Source organism: Crocodylus porosus, unplaced genomic scaffold, assembly GCF_001723895.1.
Source record: "Crocodylus porosus isolate Cpor-Errol unplaced genomic scaffold, CroPor_comp1, whole genome shotgun sequence".
In the NCBI taxonomy this organism is placed as follows: Eukaryota; Metazoa; Chordata; order Crocodylia; family Crocodylidae; genus Crocodylus; species Crocodylus porosus.
Genome location: NW_017728932.1, coordinates 12,858,952 through 12,876,803, shown reverse-complemented (window position 1 = coordinate 12,876,803; position 17,852 = coordinate 12,858,952). Strand labels below are relative to the sequence as shown.

Genomic DNA, 17,852 nt, shown 5'->3' with positions numbered 1-17,852 from the left:
ACTGGTCATAACTGTGCAAGTTCTTTGTGTGTGTGTGTGTGTATACTGGTCATAACTGTGCAAGTTGTGTGTGTGTGTGTACATGCCTAAATAAAATATATCAAAGGACCCAATTCTTTCTGAAGTAACAGGTACCAGCAACTCTGATAGGGCTGGGACTATTGTTCAGCACATCTGAAAGTCTGACCTCTGTCCATGATATACATCGGCTTCTCAGTGCTTTTTTCTTTTTGGTGGTTTTTTTTTTAATTCTTTTAAAAAAATAGTACTGCATTTTAGGTACTGATTATTATTTAAGAGGAAAAAAATCATTCAGTTCTAGGAAGGACAGTAGAAGTCTAGCCCAAGTTGGTGACCACAGCAAAGCTGAGGTGGTATAAATACATGGACTGTTTTGTTCCAGATTGTGTTCCTGGAGTGATAAGATTGTATCTCGCCTCCAGGAAAGCAGGATCTTCTTTTCCAGACCATCCGTGGCATTCAGTGGAACTTGCCCTGGATGCCTAGTGGGATGATTCAGGATTTGACCATTTTTGTTTCATCAGTTAATTCTACTGACCCCTGTTTTCTCTCGTGGTTCATTTTTACAAGCAGACAATCTAGTAATGAATTGTAGGAAAGGAAAAATAATTTCACTTAAAAATTTTTATTCCTGTGCACTACACTGAATGGTTACATTCTCTTTCTCAGCTATTTATAAGGGGAACAAAGCTGCTTTTATTTAGGGATGTTGGGCAAGAATAATTACTATATTTTCTAATGATAAGGCACACCTGTGTATAGTATTGTATGATTCTGAATATCCCTCTAAGAGGGTAAAATTTTTTCAGGAAAAGTTATTTAACTTAAGTTTTATTTAAATGTTGGTCAGTTTTCATTACGATTATTTAAATTATTTTTCAACAGATAGCTGTGGTGCATAAGATGCATCTTAATTTTGGAGGGAAAACACCACTTGTACACTGGAAAATACAATAAACAGCCTCAGAAAGATCTTTATTGCTAAAAGCAATGTGGGTCTAGACTCCATTTGTCTTTACCCTACACTGTAATTCACACATGATTGTAAGATTTAATAAGCTCTTTCGTTTTGTTTTAGAAGCTCTTTTTACTTACAATTCATTACTACATACTGTGGTATTAAGACTTAACTTTCCAGCTGGCCACTGGAGTACTGCAGGTTTGACATATTACTGTGGGGATTTTATTATTAGGTTGAAATACTCCGTTAGTAACGAAGAGAGTTGAAATTGGTTTATCTCCAACAGGAATTAGGTTAATGTTCGTATGCTAAGAGTTCCATTGGTAGCAGTTCTTCCCAGAACAAATGTTCATCATTGATGGCAGCAGGTATGCCTACGGAGAATTAAGAAATATACCTAGCTTTTCCCGATCCGGCTTGTATTGCATTGTACATTATTGCTTTTTAAAATTGCCTGCGTCCATGTTGTCTTGTGCTGTGATCACCCCATTTCTCATCAGCCAAGCAGGCTCACAGTGGATCTGCTTGAATGGGAGCCCTCATATTTTCAGATACTGATGGTGGCATTTCATTGGGTGAAATAAGTGAATCAGAGTAGTGTTCTGGAGAGCACCTACCCCTAAAGTGTTCGCATAGACATGATGCAACTGTTAAACATGTGCTGCGTTTAATCCTGGATGTGGGTACATTTCTTTGGGGGGGGGGGGCAGATAGCTCCCTTACACAGACACACTGACAGACCCTCCTAATATTACTGACATTAGCAACTTCTATGTGATGTTCTGTATAAGATACCAAATATATGTATTTTAGCAATTCATTTAAAAAGTAGTGATTTTACTAACCCTTGTTCACATCTGGTTTTTATCTCAAAGAACAGTTTAACCTAAGTTTGTCACAAAATCAGCTTCCAGATCCCAAATGCTTATGAGGATGCTTCCAGCTTAATATGATTTTCTTGTGAGTTTTACAGTCCTTTAAATTGAACGGTGTGCCCTTTTTAAACTTAATTTGACGGCATTAAATTTATCCTCAAATTCCAAGCAAGAGTACATTAAAAACTGTTCCCGGTCACATACTGTTTTTGTGTCTCCCAGGTATTTGATAATGCCATAAACAAGTAATTACTAATCCAGTGAACTATTAAAAGTCGATAATTGTGAAGAATAGAGAGAAGACTAGCTTTCTGACAAGCTGGTTTACCTTAATTAAATTGGTGAGTGATTAATATGGACAGCTGATCTTGTGGCTTTAATTAGATGCATTTAGAGTTTTGTGTGAATAAGAGATGTCTCGAACCATCCCATAGGTTAATGGCAATACAATACTCTTATCACAGGCATGTATCTTTCAAATGGCTCAGTAGATGGTTAATAACACGTTTTAAAGCTTGATTTGGAACTTCTCTTAATGGGTTATTAGAAAACAGAATCCACAGCCTTTAGCCTTTTCTATACATAACTTAATTTCAGTGGAATATTTAAAAAGGTGCTATGAAGAGGTTTAGACTTGCAGTTTGTGGTTTTGCATTCCAGAATAGATTATAGAAAACCCAGTACAAAAAAATGGTGATTTTAAAAGTCAGTACACTATCAGTGGATCCTAATTTTGTATGGCATGGCTAGAAATCCAGGAATAAAGCACATTAGTGTATGGGATCTTGAAAGAGAATATTAGTGTCCCTATCCAAGCAGCCTGTTGCAAAAAGTAAACAGAAAGAACTGTAAAATACAGCTTTATTTATCACTATTTATGCTCTTTTATTAGAAGCACAGATAAGGGGGAGAAATATGATTTTTGTCTTTACAAAGAATGACGGGGGCGGGAAATCTAGATTAGGGCATACTCAGTTGAGCCATTAGTTTTATCATAGCTCTGGACGGCTCTGTCAACTTTCAGTTTAGAGCAAGAGTGACTTTTTCCTTACTTTATTTCTTCCATGAACTCAGCAGGCAAGAGGGACAGCAGTGCATGCTTGTTTTGTCTTTTGAAAGACAAACACGAAAATGTTCCTTTTTTATGTAACAGGTTTTTTTTAAGACCTCTCAGTATAGCAATTTTTTTCAGGTAGGGTTGAAAATTTTGCTTGAATTGATATAAGAATTTTATGGTAAAACAAAAGAGGTGAGCAGGGACTGGGACTTATAAAATGCATGTTAACAGGCTAGCAAACCTCTCTCAGAATGAACTACAGAGAATGTAACAGTAGGGACAAATGAACAAATTCCAGAGAAGGAAAACAGGATAGGGACTTACGCTGGGCAGGCACGTAGATAGTTACCGCAGGGCAGCGGATGTGTGGCAAAGCTCCGTGCACGTTTTAACTTGCTGTAATGGGGTTGGTTTTTTTTTCTGTACCCAAACCTAAGTAATGTGACTTCCCTATAGAGCAAGGAGACTGTAAACCTGAACTGAAATAGTGTTGTACCTCTGCATGGTAGTAGCTCAGTGAATTCCACGGTTGTGGCACTAAGGTTAGTTTGAAGTGTGTAGCTATAAAGCCTCTCTCATTCTGGTGTGAAGTTTTACTAAATTCTTAACTGCACAGGTGCTGCCATTAACTTCAGCAAATGCTGCCACCTGGTACCAAAGGCACATAAAACTGCTAAAAGATGTGAGGGCCTTTATTCCATTTGCCATGTCCTTTGTCAGAATACTGTGGCATAGTTTATAAAATGCAGGTCCAGCCTCCGGGTTACTGCTTCTTTGGGAGTGGTGAGTTGAGTGGCAAAGTTACTTCTCTTAGTTACAACTATAATTTTGTGGTGTTCATTTAAAAAGATAATTATATTAGCTTTTTGGGGGGAGGTGGGAGTGGGGAGGGTAAAAGCAAATGATTCAAATAAAAACCTTTTACTGCTGAAATTGCTTAACTCCAACTCTGTCTTCACACATCAGGGCTTAATGCTGATAGTGATTTACTTACACTTCCTAGTTAATAATTAGACATTGGGCGACACCATATATCACTCCTAATGGAATATATGGGGTCTGATGAGAGTTTTCTGTTTTGACTAATAAATTTTAGCCAGAATCGCCAAGCTTAATGAAATATTACAGCTTTGGAAGTGTTCTAGGTCTTGTGCTGCGAAAACAGTGTTACTTTATTCAGTAAATGAATTTATCATTCATTCTGTATCCTGGGTCCTAGCTGGCTCTGGAGCATGGACTGAATGCAAGACTGAACTAGAAAGCGGAAAAACTAATCAAATCTTTAAAGACCATAGGCAGCGAGGCAGGTCTAGACTGACTTTTTCAGTGGTAGCCTCTGGCTAACATCCACTTTTATTTTAGTAACCATTGTTAGCATGATTTATATCTTCAGCTTTAGGACGCACACTATTTAGATGTAATAAGATGCTTCACGGCGTTTATTTCCATTTCCTAATTTCTCTCCTGTCCCTACTCCCTCTGCCCCCCTCTCTCCCTCCTGTTTTGTTTGCTGCTCAACCTCCTAAATCTTGCAGTCACCCCTGCATAGAAAGGTCATTTTCACCTTGAGCTCCAAGGTCAAGAAAACAGCCCCTGCTGTGACTGATGGCTGGATTCCGTCTTGGTTTTTTCTCCGCTGTTGCATGTGGCTTTCCCTGTTAGCACCTCTGCATACAGATGGGAGAACAGACACCAGCATGAATCACCCATGCCTGTTCGCTGCCCCCCTCCCACCACTGCCAAAAGTAAGAGCTCCTTTGGTATTAATATGTTTAAGACCCCTCCATACCTAGTGTCTCGACTGCTGCAGAGACCAGATCCTTTCTTGTCCAAGATGCCTACATTGCAGCACCAGGAACAGGGAACCCTAAGTCCAGCTGCGTTAGGAAGGATTCATTCCACCCACTCCTGCCTGTGCGATTCAGCACACTGTAATGGGTGTAGTAGGAGGGGTACTAGGTGCATATTGAACTGGCTGGTCTTGGACTTGGTGACTGATCAGAAAGAAATGGTTCCCCCGGAGCAGGCCCTCTACTGGAAATGTCTTGCTGCTTAGGTTTTGAGTTTAATCTTAGACTATGACAGCAGCAATACCACCAGCCAGTTCTACCAGCCCCAGACCATTCAGCATACTCTGTAGCCCGCACCTGACTCCTCTTGTATCCTAGAGAAAAGGGATAGCTGGTGCAAGGGGTTGCGTGGGAGAATTACATGCTTGTAGTGACCCAGCTTCATAAGGTGGCAAGCAGCAGTGTTCTGCATGAGGGCAGCTCCTTATAGAGTGCACTGCAGTAATGTAGCCTGGAGTGAACGTTGATTAGATGCATTATGGTCACAGTGGTGCTCTTAATCCATTCGAGAGAGACAGAAAGGCATTTCCCTCTTGAGATTGCTTAGGTCTGTTGCGAATATAAAGAAACCAGATGGATGTCTGAGGGTTGGCATTGTAACACCCTGCAAAGCAAAGCAGAGTAGTGCACAGAGGTATTGTGACTTCAGGAACTACATTTTTTTTTTTCTTATGTATATGAGGAGCTGAACAAAGATAGAAGCATTGCTGAAGTTGTGGCTGGTAGATAATTGGATTCTCCCCTTGTGTTTGTGTACTTAGAAGCAGACAATCTTGTACAAGTTCCCATTTGTAGTGAAAACTGAAGTACTTTAATAGAAAAGCATTTGTAGTTAAAATTTTGATTTAGGGAGTTCATTCTAAGTGAACCTTGGATTTCTGGTGTTTCATAGACTTCCTGCTTGATATGTGGCACTGTAGCAACTCTGTTTATGGCTTTCCTAATTGTTCTTTTTTATTTTTGTATGCGTACATACATACCTTGTAGGATCCTATATTGGAACAAAAGACAGTCTCCCAAGAGATCTCCTGAGCTCAGTGCAAATTTAAACAGTAAGATTCAGAACTTAGCATGCACATTGCGCGACTAATGAATAGAATATATACTGTGTGTCTTATCTGATCAGTGGGATCCTGTCAACATTTCTAAAACTTCTACCATAAATTGCTACCTTTCTTCCTTGTATGCTCTCTGGATATATCCACAATGCAGTCACGCGTGTACGTACATGTACTTAATGTGTTAAATGAAAGACTCTCGCTTTTTAATTATATCAGAGGTGTTCATTCTGGCAGTTTCACACCACTGTTTGCCAGTGGCAATGAAATAGCTTGGGAGCTGCGTTAGATGGAGAGTTAATGTGAATCACATGTCAGAATACTTGCGGAAGGTGAGCTCCATCTTTTTTTCTGGGGGGATATTCCCATCTCTCATTCACAGTGTGATCAGTGATCAAATCCACCTGAATGATTCCGGACATAAATCCTTCAACGTTGTCCGTAGCTATTGCAGAATAATTGCTTTTGCATTGCACTTTTCTGCACACGCTAATTGTGTAAGTCTAGTAACACCTTTATGACATAGCTACGGTCCACATTCCCATTTTATATGTGCGGACACGTGGCAGAGATGTTAGATCATCTGGCCATTGCGTTGGTGTGAGACTAGCAGGGAGCAGAACCCCAGTTGCTGAGTTCCCTACTTGTAATGTATCCTCCAGACTTTGCAGCTTCCAAGTTATTTATCTTGTAATTCACACTTGTCTGTTGGAAAAGGCGATGTCCAGAAAAGCATTTGTCAGGCATTCGGTATATAGCTGTTGCAAGGGAAGAGGGAAACGTGAATTAAATATGCAAATTGCTAGAGTCAGAAAAGAAGTAGAAGGGAATGGCACTACTTTTTAGCCATCAGAGCAAATGAGTGCGTTATCAGGCTGCGGTATCCCAGGCTCTGCCAGTGGGTTTCTCTGTGTCCTCATGCCAAAGAGCCAACGTAAGAGGACACCGTACAATATTAGCAGAATGTTTCTTGCTGGACTACGAAGAAACCGGTGAGACAGTCGCACCATTTCTTCCTGCTTTTAAAACTCTCCCTCCCACCTTGCTTCTGACAGAATATTGACTCGAAACCAAGAGCCCATTTTTGCTTAGCCTTAAGGGCAGCTGTTTACAGAGTAGCAGTGTTACATAGGTTTACTGTGTCGTATGTCTGTGTAACACTGGATTTGGATCTTGTATTTAGCTGCCAGAAGTGACTGTGATGAAGTGGGAGAGATAAACTGATAGATTGTGTGCCAGAAAGATGTTGAGAATCAATCAGATAAACAGGGCAGAGAAATAGCTTGCTGTTTTCTAGTGATAATAAACCAGTGGCCTCTGTTCCCTGCATTTTTAAATGTAATTGCTGTGGCAATAATCTCCCAAAATAAGGAAAAGAAAAAAAAAATCATGGGAGGTTTTTAATTGTGCTTGAATTGCCTGTTCTTTCTTGCAATAAAATGTGACTTGAAGGAGGGTTTGTGTAAATCTTCCTTCGTTGTTTAAGTCTCTATTTTATTAAGAAGCAAAAATCCTCACAAATTATAGCCATCTAATTTTATGACACTTTTAAAAAGTGTGTGCGAGGTGGGAAAGGGTAGCTTTACCTGTGTATTTTAGTGAGTTGTTTAGGAGATTGGTACCCATGGGTGTGTCTACACCTGCCCCCAGTTGCGCAGTTGTTATTGTGCAGTCATTTAGTACTTGCTTTAGCAAATACTAAATGACTGCGCAACAACCATCATTACTGCACAGCCCCAGAGGTGCATGGGTTGTTTCCGACCCTACCGTGCAGTAGCATTGCATCATGGTTTGTGCCCACTGATGTTACATCCCCGTAGCTCATCAGTACAGTGGTAGATGCACACAACACGTAGGCCATGTTTCTTCTGTAGAGCAGTGCTCGGGGGCAGCATTTAATGCCCCAGCTCTGCTCGGTTTGGAGCAGAGGGGCACTGCAAGCAATGTGTGAGGCAGGCTGGCATAAATGGGCATATTATACATGGAGTATACTCAGCCCTTATAGTCAAGGGCCTATTGAGCTCCCATCAATAGTGTTGGCAGTCTTTCTGTTCATTGTTGTAGTATCTGAATTGACCATTGGATTCCTTTCAGGTTTCAAGGGCAAGGAACAGGGGGAAAAATCCCCATGCCTTTCCTCCTTGGGCAGATCCCAACCAGGCTGCATGACCCTCGATTCCTCTTCCATTCCAGAGTCCTGTCAAGATGAGACCTGTCCATCTGTATTGATTAATTTTATTGCTGAAATGCTGCAGCTTGGAAAGCCTGTAGATACCCTGTCATGTGAGGTTTATTTTTTTTTTCTGTATGTTGATAGGCTGACTAATACCCGAGGCATTAGAGCTAGTGGCAGTAAGCAGTAGTACCCAAAAGGCCACATCTGATAGATGGCAGGAAGAGGCACAGATCAAAACCAAGCCTTTTCCTCAGGGCTTGGATAGCAAATAGAAAAGCCTGTTTTAGCATCTCTACTTTAGCTGTAAAAAACATTTTGCTGTGCTGGTCCTTGGAGCAAATGTTATTGCCTTACCAGTGCATGACTTATTTTGTGAAGTGTTTTTTCCTCATAAAGGTTAGGAGAGAGGCACTTGGGATTATGGGGCAGAGGTCTCATTGCAGCTCATGGTGTGTTGCCTGCTGAACAACCACTGTTAATGGGAGCAGTGTGCGTAAGTCCCCACAGGCTCTGAAAACTCAGCCCCTGTTATTCCTTCCAGAAACCAAAGAACGGGGCAAGTCCACAAAGTGCCAGCTGGATCGCACCTTCTCTGCTCTGCTTTGGGCTGTGTCTACTTTTAAAAGAGATTGTCCAGGGTAGGTAGGGTCCATGGAGAAATTTCAGCCTGTTGTTTATTCCTGAGTCCCTGCTCTTTCTGCATCCGTGGTTGCTCCATTCATTACTGCCAAAGGCCCCTCGGTGTCATCTTGCCAGTTCATAGGTAGGAGGCACTGCCAAACCAGATCCTGTCCTCTGGTGTTGCAATGCATTGATCTCCCTGATGGGAGAGACCTGGTGGGTCCATAGTCCCCTGAAAGCATTATTGGGACAGTGCACTGATTTCTGACTTGTGCTTGATTGGGTGCAGTTCCCATCAAGTTGGGAATAATGAATAGCATTAGTCATTAGAGTGGATGAAATGAGAATATAGTTGTCCATGTGTGCATTGTATATATATTTTATATTCCACTATATAGTACACGCTTAGAATCAACAATAAACTTCTTCTTATGGACATGGTATTGCATATTTGCTTTCTGGGAGCTGTTTGTTTTCTACGGGATAAGCAACTGAGGGACAGACCGGCATATGCACTGTTGGTCTGACTTTTTGTGATAATTCATGTACGTTGCACCTGCTTATTTCATGGGCTGGCTGTATTATTTGTACCGAAGTACTGCCTACAAACATCATAGCTTGTTTCACCATGTTTCCCTGATAAGCTCCTCTGGGAAATGGGCTCCGCATTCCCAAGGGTGGCTTCACGTTCCTGCTTTTTAGACAGTGTTGGCCAGTCCAAGTCCATCCCACTTGCTCAGACTCCAGATCTCTAGTTCATTATCCCAGCAGTGGGATGTGAATGGTCGAGCCAGTGTTCTGCGCTGTCCTTCCTCTCTGTCTGCCTGACCTTTTGGGTTCTCAGTTGATATTGATGGGGCGGACTAAACTAATCATAAAATGATGAAGGGAATGCTGCGCCACTCATTGATCTATCTGAAATTAACTGTCCTGCTATAAGTCTTCCTAATGGCCTTCTGTGTTATGCTCCAGTCTCACTTTTATTTCTTATTTTTTGAATGAAGGGGTTAACAGGAATCCACCTGCTCTTGCTGCTGGGTTTTGTGTTATTGATCGTACTCTTTTTGGAGGGGTCACCATGCCACTTAAAATTCTTGCCTTGGCATCAAAAGCTTGTGGGTTGGGATTTTCAGAGGAGTCAAGAGAGTGAGGCAGCCTTGTTTCATTGGGATTTCAATGCCAGAGTCCCTTAGGGCTCCTTGAAAATCTTGATGTCTGTGCTTACCTCTTGTTCTGGACTGTCTTCCTAACTTTGGTCATTTTCTTCCCTTCTCCAGCTTCTCAGAGAACTCATAGAGCGCAAGACCAGCTCTCTAGACCCCAACGATCAGGTGGCGATGGGCAGGTAAGTGATGAGCTTCAGCTTCCTGTATGCCATGCAGCCAGCTTTCTCCCGTTGGTTTGTGATCCCACTGATACAAAGCCTCACAGCCCTCCCTGTTGAACATGAGTTTTTGACAGTGACTTCTGGGGGAAAATTAAGTGTACTAAGTTGCACAGGACAGGGTAAAAACAAGATGGTTTAGGGTTAGCTAAGCAAGGCACTTTCTCTGGCAGTTCCTAGGTTTTGGGCACACTGCTGGCACCTGAATTTGCTGGCCTTCAAGACATATTGCAGGGCTCCTTTCAGTTTGTCCGGAGTTGGAGATTGAGGACACTTGCTTGGGTGGAAGAGGCTTGGCTATACAAGGCTTGGAAATGCTGCTTGGAGATGGGGTGTTCAGTGTAAGCAGGAACTCTTGTGCTTAGCAGGTCCAGGCCTTATAATAAACTTTCGAACTATTGGATTCAGTTGTTGGTGCAGCACCTAGAGGAATAGCTATAAATAAAATAGATAAATCACCTCAATAATAATTAATGGCTTAAACATGATGCCTGAAAGCATTATTACTCTTGCAGCCAGGCTTATTTCTTTTTGAAATCACCTGTGTTATTTCTTTCTGGCTGTTGAGACCTGCTTTCCTGTTTCCCTGATCTTGTATGAGACTCCCCAGGACAGGGAAGGCTGTCTCTCACTGCAGCCTGGCAAGCATGATCTAGATGAAGTGACTGCTCCCTGTTGAAATTTGGCACTGTATCATTACAAGCTCTGGCTTACCTTTGTTTTAAGGGGGGCTGAACTTGCTGTATTGCGATCAGTTAAGCCATTCCCCTGTCTTCTCTCTCCCTGCTCTGAAAAAAGATGCAGTACAGCTAAAAAAGCAGAGGAATAGTTTCTGTGTGCCAAAAATAAAATGTAAATTCTCTTATTTCTCGCTTTAGTACTGTGGTTAGAAAATTAAAAAAATACAAATGCTGCCTAATGAACAGTATACATTTAAATAGCCAAGGGCTATAATTTAGAAAAGCATAAAAGGGGAAACGAAAGGGAAACAGAAAATGCTGGAATCAAATTCTCCTCTGAAAACTAATATTGGAGTGTGTGTGTGTGTTTGAGGGGGGGAGGATTATGCATTAGGAAATTTTGTGTTGGGGAAATAACTTTTATCCGTGTAAAATATTACCCGATTTTTAGTGCGGTGCGTCAGATTTATTTTGTATATGTCTGGAATATTATGGAAAGCTATTCACTATAATTTAACATGATATAGCCAAAATTACATTTAAGTGGTGATTACATTGTACATTTATCTGACTTTACAATAAAATAGATTACAGTAATTAAGATTATATTAAGATTGTGGTAATTGGATTTTGCTAGATTTTTTTCCCTGATGTCGGGTTTCTGTTGTGTAAATCAGGTAAGATGACGCTTGTTTCTTTAAAAAAAAAAAAAAAATGTTTGTGACTAGAAGCACTTGTCCCCCACCTCCCGAAAACTTCTTGGACTTGAACAAGCTCTGCGTGAGCTTGTTCCCTTCTCAAGATCAGGTGGAGATTAAGCCGTACTTGCTTGTTGTTTTCCTTCTGGTCTGTATTTGCTTAAAGAAATGGGTTTAGCATTATGCAGTGGTTCTGGTTTGGGATTTGCTAGTTTTAATGGAGGAAGTGGGAAAGAAGCACTTGCCTGTGATTTTATATATATGTTTTCCAAAAGCGAGGAATGGATCTCATTTACAGGGGATTCTGGCTTTTGCATACTTCACTTGATGAAGTTAATATAACCCCTGTCACTTACAGTCCCAGATTGTGGGACATGTAGATAGGAAGGCAGTCTGTTCTACTACACGATTTCTTAATGCAAAATATAACTCACTATAGTAATAGACATTAAATCAAATGAGAAAAGCAACGGTTATTAGCTAGCGTTAGCATTTATATTTGACGAAGAAAATCTTTTGAATTCTAAAGATTCTTAAGAATCAGTAACTGCGAATGAATAAAAACAAGGGGTCACATTGTACCCTTACTGGCTTCTTTGTACACACAAGACATGAATCCCCACTGAATATTGATCAGGGTATCAAGGGCAGGCAAGGCTTATCTGTGTCCCACAGAGCGGCTGGGGCTTCAGCCCCTGAGCGCAGCCAGAGTCCAGGTCATTTCTGCATAAGCCCTTAGCCTTTGTAATGTCTCTCGGGCACTCCAGCTTGTTGCCATGTGCACACAAGCTCTTCCTCAGGGGGATTTCACTGCATAGTTCAGGGAGACTTAACACAAACCAAGTTACTGTTAACTGGCATTGGGTTACCTCAGGGGGGAGGGGATTACCAAATTGGAGGAATTAAATGATTCTGGAGGCACTTGAGGCTTCGACTTCAGAACTGTATCGTATTAGCTTTTACCCTTGTCAGATTCTTCATGTTGCGATCCTTCCTAAAGACTGCTATACTAAAACAGCCCTAACAGTGGTGTGTAATCCTTCACTTTGGCTTCCCCAGGCAGTGGCTGGCTATCCAGAAGCTACGAAGCAAAATACAGAAGAAGGTGGACAGAAAAGCTAGCAAAGGAAGGAAAATCCGGTGAGTCACAGCACCTTCCCATGGCAAGAGCATTGCTCTTGTCTTATCATGCTGATTGCCTTATGTCACCATCAACATGCTTTGCCAAACTTGTTTTTTGTGGGGGAGGGTTGTTAAGAGAGCCAGTGGCATTTATACTGCTCAGTCCTGTAAGGCCAGGTTTACAAATATATGTTTTGGTGCCATAAAATACAGATAGATACCTTGCAGACCTTACAAATCTGCCTAAATGAGTAAGGCACCTATCTCCTCTCTGTTGAGTGCCCGTGGGAATTGGATGCCTAGCCTGCTTGGGTACTGTTGTGAAAACCTCTAGGCACCAGTCTTCAACTTAGGGTATTGAAATACATTTGTAAATCTGTCTCATTATCATTGCACGTGAGGTCCTTTTTCTTATTCTTTTGCACCTGAAAATGTCTTGGTTGGGGTGTGAGAGGGGAAGGTGTGGTGAAGGGATACACATTTTTTCCCCTTTGCAGAGCAGATGCATTACTCTCTCTGAGTTGAGAATGACTGCATGATTTGTAGTAGAGGAGGTGTTTGTGGCACGGCGGCACGCTGAAAAGCTGCACTGCTTCCTGAAAAATCTGCAACATTAACCATCCTTTTGTGAGTAAACTATAAATCTTGAGTTTAGATGGCATCTGATAGAAAGTCAGTGGAGTCAGTCTGGGTCAGGCTTGGCATAGCAATTTTTAAGATAGATGTCATAAGATAATTTATTAAAAGAGGGAAGAGCTACTTTGTTGGCCTGAAAAGCCTATAATTATTGACTATCAATATTCTTTTCTGTCAGCATCACACATAATTGGGTATATTCATGATTCAGTCAAAACTACTGACAACATCACACAACTGAGTCACAGTCATAAAGCTTTAGGAATAATGGGGCGAGTCTCTCGCTGTGTGCAGTCGGTTTGCTTCGGAAGTCCTGAATGATCAGAAATCTTGCTGTCAGTTGCACGTTACGTTTTAGCTGCCTCTTTCTTTTAAAAAAAAAAAAAAAAAGTTGCTCTGACCCTCAGGGAAAATATTAATATCTATAAAATAGTGTCATTCCTGAAGAGTGTGATCAGTGTACAATTAAATCTCCTCGTTGCCCCATGGAGTCCAGCGGGGAAAGTGAGGAGCCAGGAGGGATGCATTCAATTCTTGCCTCTACCACTGAGTCACTATTTGTGTGTCCCCTGGAGTGAGTCACTTCACCTCTGCCCTTCAGCTTTCCTTATCTGTCAGAGGTGAATACTGTCACTTGCTATCTTTTGTAAAGCAGCTTGAAGTCCCGGAGTGACAAGAATGGAAGCACAGGGGTGGCATTCGATTTTTCGTTTGGTTGTCTTAGTGGCAGGTTTGGCATTTGTGAACAGTTGGTGGTTCTGCTTCCTGGATATATAACCCCCATCAGGAGAAGACTCAGTGCAGGTATACCTTGGTGCAAGTGTCCAATCCAGAATGATGGTGATGGAGAGAAGGGCAGCCCTGCTGTGTGTTGGTCTTTGTAGCTCAGGGGTCTGGGAAGCTAGAGACCCAGGTTCTAAGCTCCTTCTTGACCAGAGGGGTTTTGAACCCACATCTCTCTGACTTCCACAGTGCTCCAACCCCCACAGATCAGGGGCTGTCTAGGGCCTTTTCTAGTGCTCCTTTTGAAACAGAGTCACTGCAACTTGTATTTAATAGTCATTGGATAGGCTGGATGAAGGCAGTGTTTGGGAAGTAAGGCTCCAGGCTAGAACTCAGTTCTTTGCCTGTTGAAGTCAGCAGTCTTCTTGGTGAACCACACACCCTCTGGCTTGTTTGCTTCTTCCTGGCTCTATGTAATTCCCTCTCCTGGCTGCCTAGGAGGCCAGCTTCAAAGGCAGTCCTAGAGAAAAACTTGAGTGATGCCAGACCTGTGGTGTGGTGGTTTGAGCACTGTGCTAGAAAGTTTAGAGAGATCCAAGTTCAAACTTCCTCTGTGGGTGGTGGGCTTACAACTTGTGTTTACTGGCTCCCTAGGTTAAGCACCCTTGCCATTGAGCTGTTGAGCCTAAACCATGGAAGGAGAATCCTAACACCTGCAAGTCGTGATTTGGAGCCATCAACATTTCCAGGCCTTGGGCACTAGTAGACATGCATCAGATGGGCTTTCCCAGACAGTGGGTACCCTATGGCACTTGCTCAGTCTGCACGTGTAGCATATGCGCTCAGATCTGTGTCCACACTGCTGGTAAATGGAATTGCTGCCTGCACAGAAATGCCAGGAAGGCCACTTAGACCACCAAGGGGAAATTTTGCTTGCTGGAACTCAGCATCATTGCCCATTATTATCATTGTCTTTTCCTTTCCTAATGCTCTGAGAGGTATGGATGGAGGGTGCAGTTTCAGTGTAAAATAATGTCCATGGCTCTCTGAGCACTTTCAGAAACAACTGCCCCCGCAGCACTCTAGCTAGGGAGAAGAGAACTCATCCCCATTTCACAGATGAAGAAACAGAAGTAGAAAAAGTGGGGCAAGACTTGGCAGTTGTCCCAAGTGCCCTGTCCCCAGTCCCAGTCTATTAGAAAATACTTTTCCCTAGGATGGATGCATCTGAGGTGTATATTTCTTTTTTGTCATGGAATAATTGTGCAGCTGTGACTTGGGATGTCTTGCTGTGTTTGTAATTTAATATTTTGTCTGCTGGGCTGGGGTTCGGAAGGCTTCATTTTAAAAGTACAAGAATAAGTAGACCCCAGCAAACAATTAGTAGCAGACAATCTATCAGAATCATGAAGGCCCTTTACAAATTCACAGATTGTCCCTGAACATGCTTTGATTCACACAAATACATTAAATGTTGGCATCCTATAAGCTAACTTGTTGACCAAAATGTATTCACTTTGTTCATACTTTTGCCTTGACTCGTCGTTTGTAGGTTGGTATCTGCCCTAAGTTACCTGGTATCATGTATGCTCTGTGATTGGCCTGAAGTTAGTCTGCCTGCAGCGTTATATAACAGGACAGCTTCTTCCTTTAGGAATGACAAAGCCTTGGTTTGGGCACCAAGGTCCCTGTTTAAGGGTTAAGGTGATTACCTTTCTGAAGAGGCACTCAGTTGGTAGTATCCGTGTGAAGTTAATCCTGACCTTGGGAATGTTTGTGAACAAAAGAGTGCAAAGGTGGCAGAGTAAAAAAGTGACTGAATCTGTCCAAATGCTTCTGAATCTTTCTGCCTGCCATTCTTCAAGCTCTGAGAATAGCAATGACTCCAACAAACCATTTCAAACTTGGGTAGTTGGCAGAGCAATATAGGTAGAAAGCTGTTGGCTTGGAGTTTTCTATATATAATGACTAGCATTTAAAATCAGTTGCCTATTCAGAGATTTTGAACAGGAGGTACCTGGGGTCTTTCTGTAAGTTACAGACCAAGTGGAGAGAGTAAAGTTGGCTCTCTGAGAGGCATTGGATCTCTTGGTGGCACACGGCTTAGTAAATAGGGACCTGGATAGGATCAGCCACTGTGACCTTGGCTGTATTACTTCACCTCTGTGTGCCTTTGCGCCTTTGCTGTCCTCCTCCAAAGTTCTCTGCTGTGATCACGTGCATGCTAGCTTGTGGCTCAATGATGCTGGAGCGTTTCTGTTCTGCTTGTGAGAAAGTGAAGTGTTGCAACCTGTCCACTGTTCAGAACACTTAATCACCTGATTTCCCCCCACCCCTTATTTTGGGAGAGAAGTAACAGTCACCTACCATGACTATCGAGTGATCAGCCACTAGCCACCAATAAAGCCAGCGTTCTACATTTGGGGCACTAGGATGTTTCCATCCAGCTAGTGATGTTTCCCTCCATTGATAAGTGCTGATGTGATGTCTGTTTCCTGCCTTATTCAGGTATCATGTCCATAGCAAGCTGGTGAGCTTCATGGCACCTATTGACCACTGCACAATGAATGATGATGCCAGGTGAGTAATAGATTAATTAAGTTTCTCAAATGGCTTCATGACAGCATGATATTGACCTGTTCTTCAGTCTGTCGTCCTCTCCATTTCTTCTTATCAGTTACCCATTTGTCATTGGCATCATAGCCTGGGTGTCTTGGTCGCATCTGTCCAGGCAATCTAGCTGAGCTTTCACTCCTGTAATTACTGTAATGCCAAAAAAGGAATTTCCATAAATCTTGATGCTGACTCTCCTATGCCTGCCTTAAATCCCTCAAATTTTGAAATCTTTTAATTTGGGAGGATGGGTATGCAAATGAGAAACCAAGTTGAGAGTGTTCATTGGCTGTGATGCAAGGCTATTACGAAGAGACAAGAAAATGACGAAGAGAAGAAAATTCACATAAAAGGTCTAATTGATACCTATATTTGGGGGGTTTTTGTATTTGAATAATGGAAGAAGACATCTATGTAAGACTCCCAGAGCCCTAAGAAGTTAATTTGTAATGAAAATATGACTCTCAGTGTAAGCCTGAGTAGCAGAATTATTTCTTCAGTAATTTTATAAAATTCATATTTTGGCAGAATTTACCCGATGTGGAGCTTCTTTGTGGGAGCTAGTTGGTTTAATTCTCCATTGGATGCCCTACAGTATTTGAGAGCCACTCTTTCCCAGGACTGGAGGGTGTGCATTTAATCTTAACGACGAGAGGGTGGCCGGTTGTACCTTTATCTGTTTGGAAAGTGGCAGTAGAACATGTGCTGGTCCTTGTCTGTCTCCTTTTGGACTGAGTTGTAGGAGCAATAGCCAAGGATTCAGAAATGTGAAGAGGTGCCAATAAATACCAACAGTGACCTGGAAAAGGCTGCTCCATGGCAGCTGGTAGAGAAACTGAGCATAGCTCTGTTTTGTAACGTGTTAAGACACTTTTTATCTGAATAAGGGGTCCAGTGGTTTGGATAAACAGGCAGGCATCTTCTGGGCAAATGGTGCATGTTGGGAGACATAGCTCAGCTTGGGATAACGGGGTTCCCGGCGGAGGAACGTGTGGAATAGCATTCATCCACTGGACTGACTGGGAACAGTGATTGCCGTTATGTGATCACTGAGTGCTAAAACTTTGTGCCTCTGCTCCTTCCTTTACCCTCCAAAACTCCGGCCTGAACAATGCATCATGCAGTGCTTTTTGCATGCGGTCAGGCTTCGTTGGGTTTGCTGAGTGAGTACGTCCTGCTCCTGTCTCCTGCATACATCACCCTTGAGGTTGAAGCATGAAAGTGGGGTATAGCAGTCATAGCTGAGCGCCAGGCCATTTATTGTTTTGCTCATGGTAATTGGCATCCGTAGTACAAGGGGCACAGGTGGGCTTTCCAATTCCCCAGTCCGCATATATGCCTAAAGAGGCCTCATTCCTTAGAACCGGGGCTGCTGCT

General features: G+C 42.2%; 1 protein-coding gene across 3 annotated transcripts in view; it reads left to right on the top strand.

Annotated features, from left to right (window-relative positions):
• AATF (apoptosis antagonizing transcription factor) overlaps positions 1-17,852 on the top strand; it is a 72,483-nt gene that overhangs the window by 34,662 nt on the left and 19,969 nt on the right. For 2 of the 3 annotated variants that reach the window (XM_019545639.1, XM_019545638.1), the window contains exons 9-11: positions 9,897-9,964; positions 12,441-12,521; positions 16,371-16,442. In XM_019545639.1, the coding sequence (XP_019401184.1) occupies positions 9,897-9,964; positions 12,441-12,521; positions 16,371-16,442 (221 nt within the window). Of the gene's footprint in view, positions 1-9,896; positions 9,965-12,440; positions 12,522-16,370; positions 16,447-17,852 lie in introns of those variants that run through there. The other variant, XM_019545640.1, reaches the window with a different exon arrangement.